The sequence below is a fragment of the Punica granatum genome, chromosome 6, assembly GCF_007655135.1.
Source record: "Punica granatum isolate Tunisia-2019 chromosome 6, ASM765513v2, whole genome shotgun sequence".
Lineage (NCBI taxonomy): Eukaryota > Viridiplantae > Streptophyta > Magnoliopsida > Myrtales > Lythraceae > Punica > Punica granatum.
The window spans coordinates 23951163-23963184 of NC_045132.1; the positions used below are offsets into that span (position 1 = coordinate 23951163).

Genomic DNA, 12022 nt, shown 5'->3' on the forward strand with positions numbered 1-12022 from the left:
TGAAAGACACTTAATTTTAACTTTAACTTTAATTCAACACACTACACAACAAAAACACACATTTTTCAAGTCAAAAATTTTAACTTTAACTTTAACTCAACATATTACACAACAAAAACACACGTTTTCCAAGTCAAATTTATAATTCCTTTTCCACAATCAAAATCAAAATCAAAGTTACTTTTTAACTCTGAAACCAAACGCACCGTTAAAAGTAACTTTGATTTTGATTTTGATTGTAAAAAAAGACAAATGAGATGAGAGTATAAATTTGATTTGAAAAACATGTGTTTTTATTGTGCAGTGTGTAGAGTTAAAGTTAAAATTTATCAGATTACGAAATCAAACGGGCGGCTTTTTCAATTCAAATACATACTTTATTTAGCAAAAAAAAAAAACTTAAAATCACCTCAACCAACCCGATGGTATAACTTTATTTTAGGACTATGCAGGGAAAGATGGAAGCCACTTGACGATCGGCCCACCTCGTAAGTAATTGCTCAGGGGAAAATACTTGTCAGAGAATTGCGATCATAAAATTATCACTCTTTCCATTTCGACATTCGAAGAACAGTGCGCAACGAACAAACAGAGCTACATAGGAAATCAGTAGACTTTTAGGAGAAGAGAAAACATCTGACCAACCACCACCAAACCCAACTTGCGATTACAACATTGGCCTCCCTTCTTCCATGGTCATCATCATCTACCAACTTTACTCCACAATCATAGTAACGAGCTCTCTTCTTATTCAGGTCCACAATGAAAGCTCTTGCATGGGGGAGTTGGCTCTTACAGGCTAACCAGATTGAGTGAGTTGGCCTTCTCCTGGAGGGTGTCGAGGAGGCTGTCGAAGCTCTTCTTGAATGCATCCACACCCTCGAGCTCAAGTTGGTTCCCCACGTAGTTCCAGTCAATGCCCAGCTTCTCGAGTGCACTGTAGATCCCTTCGGCCTCGGAGACGTTCGAGTCGATTGTCCTCGAGACGGTTCCATGGTCGACGAAGGCTTGGAGAGCTTGGTCGGGCATGGTCGAGACCTATTCCAAAATTATGCACTTTCATTAATGAACCAGAAAAGATGAGAGGATTCATGATATTTCACAAATGATCCAAATATATATGTAAGATATTGACGACTTACTGTATCGGGTCCAATAAGAGGAGCGACATAGAGGGTGTCGGAGTAGGCTGGGTTCTTCACACTGGTCGAGGCCCAGAGCAGTCTCTGCTTCTTAGCGCCCTTCTTCACAAGAGCCTCCCATCTCGGACCAGAGAACTTCTTCTGGTAAAGCTGGTAAGCTAGAGCAGCTTGAGCCACCGCAGCCTGAAATTTTTCAATTTCACCATTAGCACCATCATACCTCTAAAGAAAGAACGCCACTCAAGAATTTGGATGTGAGAAACTGCAGCATACCTTCCCTCGGAGATCAAGAGCCTCGGGCGTTCCGATCTTCTCAAGCAGCTTATCAATGAGGGTGTCCACACGACTCACAAAGAAGGAAGCGACGCTAGTAACTCTTGAGAGATCATCCAAACCGGAAGCCTCAAGACCATCCAAATAGGCATCAATAACCGCCTCATATCGAGCCAAAGAGAATATGAGCTGCCCATATAAATATAAACAATTGAAAAGAATCGTCAAGTTCCCACAATTTATATGTTCCGAAAGGAATGCACTAATGGAATAAACTTACAGTAACATTGACACTGATTCCCTTTTCGATTACTTGCTTGATCGAGGGGATGCATGGGGCAGTGGCAGGAATCTTAATGTAGACATTCGGGCAATCAACCACTTTATGGAGCCACTTTGCAGCCTCAACAGTACCTTCGGTGTCATCAGCAAGTCTTGGGGAGACCTCCACAGAAACATAGCCATCGCCACCGTCTGTCCGATCATAGATCGGCTCAAAGAGCTTGCAAGCATCTTGAATGTCCTTTACCACAAGCTCCCAGTACGCGCTCTCGATGTCCTTTCTCGATTGAACTAGTTCCCTGCAAAATTGAGTGATGCGAACCATGTAAGATAAAGACAAAATAAGTCATACTTGGAATCACCGACTCGTTGTCATTTATCAAAAAGATCCAACATCAAGATACAATCTTGCAGCAAGAAGAATTTAGCACAAAGGATAATCCAATCAAGACAACTGGTATTTTTTCAAAGAGCAGGTAATTAGAATTTCTTTTCCAGAGAAGATAATTAGCATCTGGTATTTTTTCAAAGACAGGACATTCCATCCTATCCAATTGATCTCTGTTAACTCTAAGCAATGTCCTTATTCATCAGAGAATCCTAGGCTACCACGAGTAGCATATTAATGAGTCTAACCATAACATATCACGGCAAAAGTAACTGTTGAGTGAAAATAGAGAGCAAGCAGTAGTACTTGAATTGATCGTTGTAAGCATTTGAAGACGATATCGCTTTCTGGAAGATCTGCAATATTTACACACAAGAATCTCATCAACCATTGCTACCCAATATTCAATTAAACACAAAAGACAGAATTGCATATTCGATTACCGCAGGGTTGCTAGTGACCCCTCTGACTCCACTTTCAATCAGAGGAAGAAGGTCGGTCACGGGACGGCAGAGGTTGTCATACCACGGGCTCTGCCCCTCGCGCTCGTACAGATCATGAAGAACCGTCCTCTTTGCTGCGCTTCCATTCCCCGAACTTTGCGAACACCTGACACTGTAGTATTCAAGTATCTCCATTACTTAACGATATAGATGCTAAGAGATGATAAAGCAAATAAAGTGAGTAATCAGAAATTCACAGAAATGGGGCTCCTAAGTATATTGATTTGAACTACCCTGATAGTTAATTTCCATGGATGTTCCCAACCCCTTTTGCAGCAAAAAAAAAAAAAAAAGAAATCCCGACAAGATAAAAGATTTCACCAACACAAGATGACTCATTTGATCAGACCAACCAAGATCTCACCAACGGGGAAAAAAAAAAAAAAAAAAGGTCTCAAATTTTTCGTGAGGGATCATTACTGCCCAGAAAGAATATATCGATCATAGAGGGAAGAAGGGAAGCTAGGACGAAGGGGGGACTTACACCAGGGACACATTAGACGGGCGGCCGCCGCGCACGGACAACCGGGAAGCGGCAACCTTGGAGGTGAAACCGGCAGCCTTGTGCAGATCAACGAAGCACTGGGGCTGAACCGACCTGGGCCTGATCGAAGACGGGAAAGAAGAAGAAGAAGAAGAAGGGGTCGCAGTGGAGAGCTTGGAGATGGTAGCCATGGGGATCGAAGGGGAAGCTGGCGTAGAAGGAAGGGGTTTGGTGAGGGTTAATGGTGGTTGGGGGAGGACTCTCTCTCTCTCTTCAACAGAGAGGGGGCGATACAAACGAGGAATATAGAAGGTGGTGAAAGGTCACGCGACGTAAATATATACAGAGAGCCAAGTGGCACTTAATTAATTAATTAATAAGTGATTAAAATTATGAGATTTAGATAAATACGGAGAAGGAAATTTAGGAGAGCTGAGCTGCACCTTTCGGTTGACTTAAATAGGCAGGTAGAGGGCGGAGACCAAGCCAGCAAAGCAAAGCAAGAGAGAGTTAGGAAGAAGATGAGAAGATGAAGATGAAGAAGAAATAGTGGGAAGGAAGGAACATTTGGTGGTCTCTCTACCTCCACGACGCAATTGATGGAAATGCTCTCTCGTGCTTATGTCAAGGTTTTACCTATTTATTTGCTTAATAACATAAAGAGTAAATTACAATCACGTATCATAATATTTCAAACAGTTTCTCAAATTTATCCCACTTTTTAAAAAATTTACTAATGTTTTCGATAATTTCTCAATTTTATTTTATCCTTTAAAATTTTACATTTAAATTTTTTCTAAGGATATGATAAAATTGAGAGAATTATCGAATGTTGGATTATACGATGTCATTTTTCATAAATGCAATAGATATATAGAATATTAAATAGCTGAGAATACCAACGTAGATTGATTTAAGTGATTTGGTGCTTATTCTCCTTAAATAAGATATCGAATTTTAAAGTAAAAAAATTCACATTGAAAGGAAATATATTCCTTAATAGACCGACCTATCTCGAACTGAATTAGTCCGTATTCAGCGGACTTCCAGTATCGAGGTTCGCATTAAAAAAAAAAACTAAATATAAAATGTCATAAAACTCATGCTTTCATCATCTAGGAACCAAGACATTTCGTATTTGATTCTCATTAGTAAGACAACTCAACTCATTTTTTTTCGGTATTTTGATTCATGTGAACTATCCGGTAAAAAAAAATGAAGTAACTCTTGAATCTTATTTGTTAGTTAGTCTATGTAAAAATTCATATTGCCAACACAGAAGGGTATAAAGTCATTCACGAGATTTCAAATGTGTTTGGTTTTAGAGTTAAGTTTTGATTTTAATTAGATTGTAATGATTGTACTGTTGAATTATGAGAAAATATGTGAAAAAGTAATGAATAGTTGAGAGAAAATAACGGTTGTGTTGTTAAATTGCGAAAAAAGTAATAAATAGTTTAGAGAAATTAATATTAAAAATTGAATTGAATTGTTAAAAAATTAAAGAAAAAGAAAAAAAGTAATAATTATGTTGTTGATTTTTTATTGTGTAGTGAGTATAGTTAAAGTTAGAGTTAAAATTTTTATATCTTGATTGCAAAATTAAACGGCGTGCAAAAATCCCGAATCGAATATGGAGCTAATAATTCTTGATAATACAGATTCGGGCTAATCCCATATGAGCTTTGCCTAAAGGATAAGAATGTGAATGGGAAAAAGATTTAGGTAGAATCGGTTTTGGTAGATTCAGAAAACCGTACCATTCTGGTTGCGCCATAAATTCGAAAAGGAAGGGAACCATAGTTGCTCAACAAATTAAATGCACCAAGAGACATGGAATTCACATTTCATTTCTCTTCTACTTGCCATGCAATTCTTCAACATCCTATCCATCGGAAACACGACCAGCCGTATGCACAGTTGATTTCCAGCTTTCGTGCCATTTATGTCATCTCCAAGTTCTCAGTAGCAAGATCGCGCCGTGGTCCACACTGCTGCCACTGATCATGCCTTCAAGGAACTACCATAAGAGAAGTTGGAACATTTACTAGCCCGATGAATTTTCTGAACTTCATATGGTCTTAGGGAGCATCTCGAAATCACTTGAAATTATAACGTAATTAATCGTTTGCCTAGGATTGGGGAATGGTGAATCACCCTATCCGATCTGATGAATATTATCTAACAGTACAATTTGTATAAATTATAGTGAGATTGACAATCGGTTCAAAGGGTCGGGACCTTCAGTTAGGAACAATATATATTTCAGCATGGCTTGCCCCCAACTGTCCTATGGAAGTAGAAATTTACACAAGAACAGATTTATTTATTTATTTATTATTATTATTATTTTGTTGGGGTCAAGTTTTACGTGCTTACCAACAATTGGTCAAACAAATTGAAATTTCACCATTTTCCCTTTTGCCTTAACCCATCGCATTTTTCCTCACGTGATGAGCACCTGCTTTAGGACTCTCTGTCCGTGCAGCCCATTGCAACTGAAAATTTACCAAATTTCAAAAGGGAGGGAAAAAAAAAAAGAAAAAAAAGAGGCTACTGATGGGTGGCTGGTGGTAGTTGAAATATATATATATATATATATATATATATATATTAAAAAAAAGTGGAATTTGTCATAATTTTTTATTAGCAGAAGAAGAGTAGAAAATGGAGCACAATATGGGCTGTCCCTGTCTTGGTGATTTAAGTTGCTTAATCTGACCCTTCATGCTTTGGATATCAAACTTTCTTTTCCGACCCTTTTGTATGTCCAAGGCTTACTTCTGGAGCGGTGCAACATTGAATCAACCTGTCGAGAATTCAGCTACGATTTACTAATTTTGCATGCTTTAGAATTTACGAGTGCGCCGAGTCCAATACTGAGATATGAGCATATTTTTCTTCATAACCTACGTGTATGAATCATCGCTCGAATGGAGGACTTCATTGCCTCTTTTTCAAGATGTCCCTCCTTAGTTAGACGCGAACATCAACACTAAGGTTCACATATCCAAAGTTTGTGTTACACGGTCCATGGAACCGATACATCAGAGCTCACAGCAATACAATGAAAGCAGCAAATCCTCTATTAGATGAATGAATCCTTTTCTTAATCACATACAAGAAATTATCTCCAAGAACCATCCGCTTACATACAAAATGATACGAAATCGCCGCATCAGAGCCTGTGTCTTTACATCGAAGGAGCTATAGAGTATAGACAGAAGAGATATTTGCTTACTACCAAGGTTTCATGTCCCCCACGGGCCCTGCTGTCCAGTTCAGCATCTTCTCCCCGGGTTTCAGGAAAACATTCCTGCTGTGCGGCAACTTCCGAGCTAATCCATTCAGTATCTGATGGAAAGCGTCTCCAGGCTGAGCGGGCTGGGGAAATAGCATAGACCGTTTCATCGTAGGGTTTGCGAGCAGCCTCTGCTTCCTCAGTATAACATCGGGTGGGATGGACACGAGGATCGTGTCCAAGTTTGGTACATCCTTTTCATCTATAAATACCCCAATTTCTTCCCATGGGATGGCGTCAGCGAATGGAAGAACGATATCATCTGCTATGATCACTGGGATGCACCCAAAGACTACAGCTTCTACAAGCCTGGGGCTCCACGGGGCCCAACCCAATGGGCACAGGCAGAAGATGGCCCGTTGCATGTCCTCGTAATAGGTGGTTGGGTGGTCCGTCGAGATGTCAAACAGTGGGTTGTTCTTGAAATTCTCCCAAACAGCAGCCCTCGCACCTCTGCTAGGTCAATGGCAGTTAGTGCAGTAATAATATATGAATTCGATTTCGGAGAAAGAATCTACGAAGACTTTCAGGGAAGGAATCTCAGGCAGTTGAAGCCAACTGCACCATGTGCAAGTGCTATTTAAGAGCAAGACATGCATCATTGTGGTTATTTCTTAACTAATTGTTGTAGATAGCCAACGATTACTATCAACAACAATGCCAGTCTTCTCCAACCATCAGATAAAGAATCAGGCGATACCATCCGGGGAATGTATCGAACTAAAATGTCTACTGCAGGGATACTTCGGAGATCGGTAAGAAGTCATGCTAAGTTAAGCAAGGAAGTAACGAAACCCATGCTTAGTTAAGCAAGGATGTAACGAAACCTAAGAACACTATCTGACCCAATCGATCTACTGAGCTAACAAACACCAAAAATTAGTTGCCCTGAATAATGGGTAGGTAGGATCCATTAATATACTGCTACTTAGCTACCGAACAGCCGATTGGTTTTGATTTACAGTTACAAGCTAGTAAGACTGTTTTCACTAGTAAGAAAGTGAGGTTCCATCATGTCTCACTACTTTTGGAGGATCAGAATATAAGAATACAGAAGAAATATACCTCGCATAATAACCACCTTCCGGATCGTTATTAACGTCATAAAACAAGCCACGGAAGTAGACAAAGATAGACCGAGGAGTATCCACGGGAATCTGGTGGGTCTGCATTTTCTGGGGAGGAGCATATGGGGGAATGGTAATGGAGCCTTCGTTTAAACAAACGTGATTTCTCTGTCCGAAGGTCTGAACCAAGGTCGCTCTCTGGAGAAGCGGGAGAATTCCCCTCTCAATTGCTTTCTCTTCCTGCAATGGAAGAAGCTCTGCAGTTAAGAAAGACCGAAGATGTAATCAAGAAGGAAGCACATATATCAGATGAGATGTAATTTACCTGGTAATGGAAGCAGGCTCCAAAATCATGAGGCACAACGAAGAAATGATCAGCGCCCTCAGTCCGATTCCAATAAGGCCAAGTCGTGGAGATGAGCTGAATCGCGCTTCTCATCATCCTGGGGGACTTGAAGGGCAAGGGAAGCCCAGTGGGAGTAAGGTCACACGTCGTGTATATAGGCGTGTAGAACCAGTCTGCTTCCTCAGGATTGAGAGTCCGGACGGGACTCGATAACAGGAATCTGTGCATATAAATCTCGGCAGCAAACATATGATTGAGGCATCTCGGGTCCTTTTGGAGGATCTTCTTGTTATACTTACTAGGAAGCTCATAAACAAATACTTTCAACCTCCCCACTGGATCATCTTCCAGGACGTCGCCAGCGCTCCCTGCAAGTTGAAACCCGAATTAAGTTCAATAATAGTCACCCATAGCTCCACAAGCCAATGGAATATGGAAAAATCATCAATGTCATACATCAGCAAAAGACAGAACTGCAACTCCATCCTCGTATTCATCACTACCCGAAAAGACGAATCCCGTAAACCCATGAAAATCAGCAGCTATGTGGAAAGTGTCAATATCTCAAATTAGCTTCAATTTATTCCTCAATGGTTACACAATATCGTTCCACAGTACATGTTTTGGTTCCAGATCAAGGAATTCCCTGCCCCCCAGGCTGCCAACCACCCACATTGTTTCCAGCAAAAAGCTCGTTCCTTTCGAACTGACCTCGTCCGCACATCAACGACAGACACAACAGACAGCTAACGGCAAGAGAACACGAAAGGTCTCATACCCGAAATGCGCTCAGTGCGCGGCCTCTGCTCAGCTCCGCAGCTCCACAGAAGAGCACCGGCGAAGAAAACCGCCACAATCGCCCTCCAGCAAGCTCTCATTTTTCGCGAAACCCCGCGACGACCCGGAACCCAGAAACCCAGTTAATCGATAAAGGGTCTGCGGGAATTGCTTCTGTGAGGGGCCAGAGAGGGAGAAAGGGAATGGTTATATGAGGAAGGGGAAGCTCATGCGGTGGGACGTCGGTGGGGCAGTGGTTGAGGGGTTACCTTGGAGTTAAGTCCATGAAAGGGAATATTAAAAATGAGGGAGAAATGTATGGGAGGGGATGACGGAAAAGGAAATTGCTTGAAGAAACAGAGAAGTCGCCATTTTTGTTGATCGAATGGAGGATTGAGTAATGGTGAAAGCTTCGTTTGCTTTGCCGGTTCGATGACCAGTCCATCTCAGGGACAGAGAATTAGAGACTCTCTTCCACCAGAAGTTGGACCTTCGCGGCTTTTTTCTTATGGGGAGCCGGTGAGGGGGGGAGTGATCCTCTACGGCCGGACCCATGGCAAAAGTTTGACCTGAGCACCGATAGAAGAAAGAGAGAAAAGCTATTCGATTTAATTGTTGGATTGTTTAGGGACTTCTTGTAGGCGACTCAATTAGCTCATTAAAAAAAAAAATGCAGACGACAACCCAAAAAAAAAAAAAAAGATATGACAATCTTCAAGGTGCATCTAAGCAGTCCAATAGTTGAACTGTAGATTTTCTCACATAAAAAGATTACATAATTAATCTCCAATTGGATCTCGTGAATGAAAGACGAATTTATTAAGTTTTTCAAATAAAAATTTGCGAGACACTTGAGAATAGAAAACCAACAGTTAAATATGAATTGAGGGAAAAAAATGACAATACAAAATTTGTGGGTTTTTTCGATGAAGAAAGTGCATAAATTCTTTGAGGAAAAACATGCATAAATTATACTTAACTGTATCAAAAATTCATTGATCTAGTTTCTCGATAAGAATATTGATCTTTTATATAAAACCTATTACTTTAGGAGAAAATAAGGTGGCCTCCACCTTCAACTAGATAAATATGGGTGCTTTGTAATGGCGCATGACATTAAAAGGTTTCGGATATTATTTTCGCTAATATTGTTTTCTTCATAGTGACATCCGAAGTATCAAAAAAGCATATTTGCGTCAGAAGCAGCAAAGTTGTACTGAGAAATATATAGCACTCAGCTGCCATGCATCCAAAAACAACAAATTAATTATTCTAAATTTGGTGCCTTAGCTATCACACATAAGTAAACGCACAGCAGACTAGCTTAAAATGAAAATCTTGACTATACTGATTTTCGACATACTCCTTTTTTTTTTCGATATACTAATTTTCAATCTCATAATCTCCACAATTTGAGTTACAGGTGAAGAAACATCCACCTTCTTACCTCTAAAAACTCCGGAGCTCCTTTCTTTTCAAACATAACAAAAATGTTGAGACCAAGAGGACTTAAGGATGAGATGAGACTTTCCGTATCCGACGAGCCAATATTACTTGTGATATTATTTTTCGAAGAATAACATTTGATATTCAATTCACCTAACACATCTTTTCACACCTCTTTAGTTAAAACACGAGTAAAAAAGTAAATAATCTCTTGATATGGTATTAGCTTCAAAGGAGTCACAAAGTTGATTCCCATTGAAGCTGCCCCATTTAGCTAATCTTGATTTTGTGGTAAGCTTATCCAAGATTGCCAACCAAGAAGAAAATGATGCTCGCAGAGGCATGCCGTTCCCGTGCTATTTATTTACTTGTTTTTTTTTTCCCTTTATTAATCCCATCGACCTCTTTTTGTAATCGAAAAGGACCCAAATCAATAGATATATAGATAGATATTTAAAACATAAAATTAAATATAAATTAAATATTTATGGGATGTTTTGGGCCTTAATCTTTTATGGAGTTGGCTTGGACTGATTCGGCCCATTATCTTGGACTCATGTGCTCAATTAATGGGCCTCAGCCGATGCCAACTTCGAATTGGAAACCCGTAGAAGTGATTGATTGGTGAGTAATCCCAAACCGAACGTCAATAGCTTGTCTAATGGGCCCGATCGGTCATTTAGACGCCGGGATTAATCATCAACGTATATCGGTCGAACGCTCTGTCCATAATCAGGTCTAGCACGAAGCACGCCGTGCTAGAAGGTCTAGAGAACCCAACCTGTGGCTGAGGGTGCCGGAAAAGATTCTGGATCCGGTCGCGAACGGCAACATCAGCGGGAACCATCACCATCTCACCGTACGAAGACGTGTATGGATTGATGTCCACATGCTTCTTAAGCGGGTAGAGGGTGCGTTCATTGTGCTATAACGTGCAGCAACCACCAAACCTATGGCTATGTAGTTTATACAGAAGTTGGAAGATCTATGACATATGGGCAGCACTTCTCCTGTCTTGAGGCAACAACATCTGCCTAGATTAGGCACAATTTAATGGCCCCCGGCATCTTGCTGGCAAGATTGACTTTTCATTTTATACAGCTACTTGTCTAATTCCATTAGTTTCTGGGGTAGAAACAAGAGACATCATCCGAGCCACAGAAAATATTGTCTTGGAAATTGTCTAGTCTGGATACCGATAAAGTATTCGAAAATATATGATTTAAATGATAAAAAAAATTTTAAAAAGACGAAAATATAAAAATATCTAAATCTAAAGAACCTAATGTATAATTTTTTATATTTTAAAATAATGAATTTCTTATTAAATAATCGAGTTTTTGCTATTTATTGAGTTTCTTATTATTTTGTCACTAATAAATATTCCACAACTTGCGACGTGACAATTTTTATTTGACCTGTGCAAAATTCTCCTTTTAAGCAGGCACCGAACATACGTTTATGTCATGGGCCAAGAGTTTGATGCCCGTGCGGGCGTCTAGGGATACGAGCACCGAAACTCTCCGGACCAGCCCTCCCCAAGATTGGCAAGCTAACACAGATATCCAACCAATACGAAATACAACACTCGGAGCACGTACCTGTAATATAGCAGTTCATATTAACCCGCGTACAATGAAGGCAATCAGTACACGGTCATCAGAACACCAATATCGCACTTGGGGAAGGACCGGAATGCCGGCCCATGACATTCTCCCCCACCCAATTCGCAAACGTCCTCGTTGCGGGCTTGTCCGCACAGCGGTCCCAATGCCTTATATCGCCTTCACCCCACACCACATCCCCTGTGGTGTCAATACCTCAGCAACAACATTGCCTTCACTCACCACCCCGCCGTAGTGGTGTCAGCCCCTGAGTACTTCAGCGTCCACTACACGAACTCCCCCACGAACAAAGGACGCAAGGACACATCAAGCTCCATGACTGTTTATGCCTTCGCTGGTTGTTGCATGATGTGTCTTCCCTAGCCCGTCAACCAATTAGATCGTCCAA

At 40.7% G+C, this 12022-nt stretch overlaps 2 protein-coding genes across 2 annotated transcripts; both read right to left on the reverse strand.

Annotated features, from left to right (window-relative positions):
• Positions 1-525: 525 nt before the first annotated feature.
• On the reverse strand, positions 526-3491 carry LOC116210859 (transaldolase). Its single transcript, XM_031544963.1, has 7 exons — positions 3073-3491; positions 2529-2700; positions 2392-2441; positions 1696-1996; positions 1416-1604; positions 1143-1325; positions 526-1038 (listed from the first exon to the last, which is right to left on the reverse strand). The coding sequence occupies exons 1-7, from the start codon at positions 3261-3263 to the stop codon at positions 793-795; spliced, it is 1332 nt and encodes a 443-aa protein (XP_031400823.1). The 5' UTR covers positions 3264-3491; the 3' UTR covers positions 526-792.
• A 2557-nt stretch (positions 3492-6048) lies between these two features.
• Positions 6049-9030, reverse strand: LOC116210860 (probable beta-1,4-xylosyltransferase IRX10). The gene is made up of 4 exons (XM_031544964.1): positions 8565-9030; positions 7766-8154; positions 7439-7680; positions 6049-6826 (listed from the first exon to the last, which is right to left on the reverse strand). The coding sequence occupies exons 1-4, from the start codon at positions 8662-8664 to the stop codon at positions 6313-6315; spliced, it is 1245 nt and encodes a 414-aa protein (XP_031400824.1). The 5' UTR covers positions 8665-9030; the 3' UTR covers positions 6049-6312.
• Between the last annotated feature and the right edge of the window lie 2992 nt (positions 9031-12022).

What these genes read in the sequence shown, in the direction of transcription:
- LOC116210859 (XM_031544963.1), bottom strand. Translation starts at nt 3,263, where the DNA reads ATGGCTACCATCTCCAAGCTCTCCACTGCGACCCCTTCTTCTTCTTCT. An exon ending in CCGTCTAATGTGTCCCTGGT is followed by an intron (nt 2,701 to 3,072) that starts GTAAGTCCCCCC and finishes TGAATACTACAG; the next exon opens with TGTCAGGTGTTCGCAAAGTT. An exon ending in GGGTCACTAGCAACCCTGCG is followed by an intron (nt 2,442 to 2,528) that starts GTAATCGAATAT and finishes TAAATATTGCAG; the next exon opens with ATCTTCCAGAAAGCGATATC.
- LOC116210860 (XM_031544964.1), bottom strand. Translation starts at nt 8,664, where the DNA reads ATGAGAGCTTGCTGGAGGGCGATTGTGGCGGTTTTCTTCGCCGGTGCT. An exon ending in GCGCACTGAGCGCATTTCGG is followed by an intron (nt 8,155 to 8,564) that starts GTATGAGACCTT and finishes TTCAACTTGCAG; the next exon opens with GGAGCGCTGGCGACGTCCTG. An exon ending in GAAGGTGGTTATTATGCGAG is followed by an intron (nt 6,827 to 7,438) that starts GTATATTTCTTC and finishes TTGACCTAGCAG; the next exon opens with AGGTGCGAGGGCTGCTGTTT.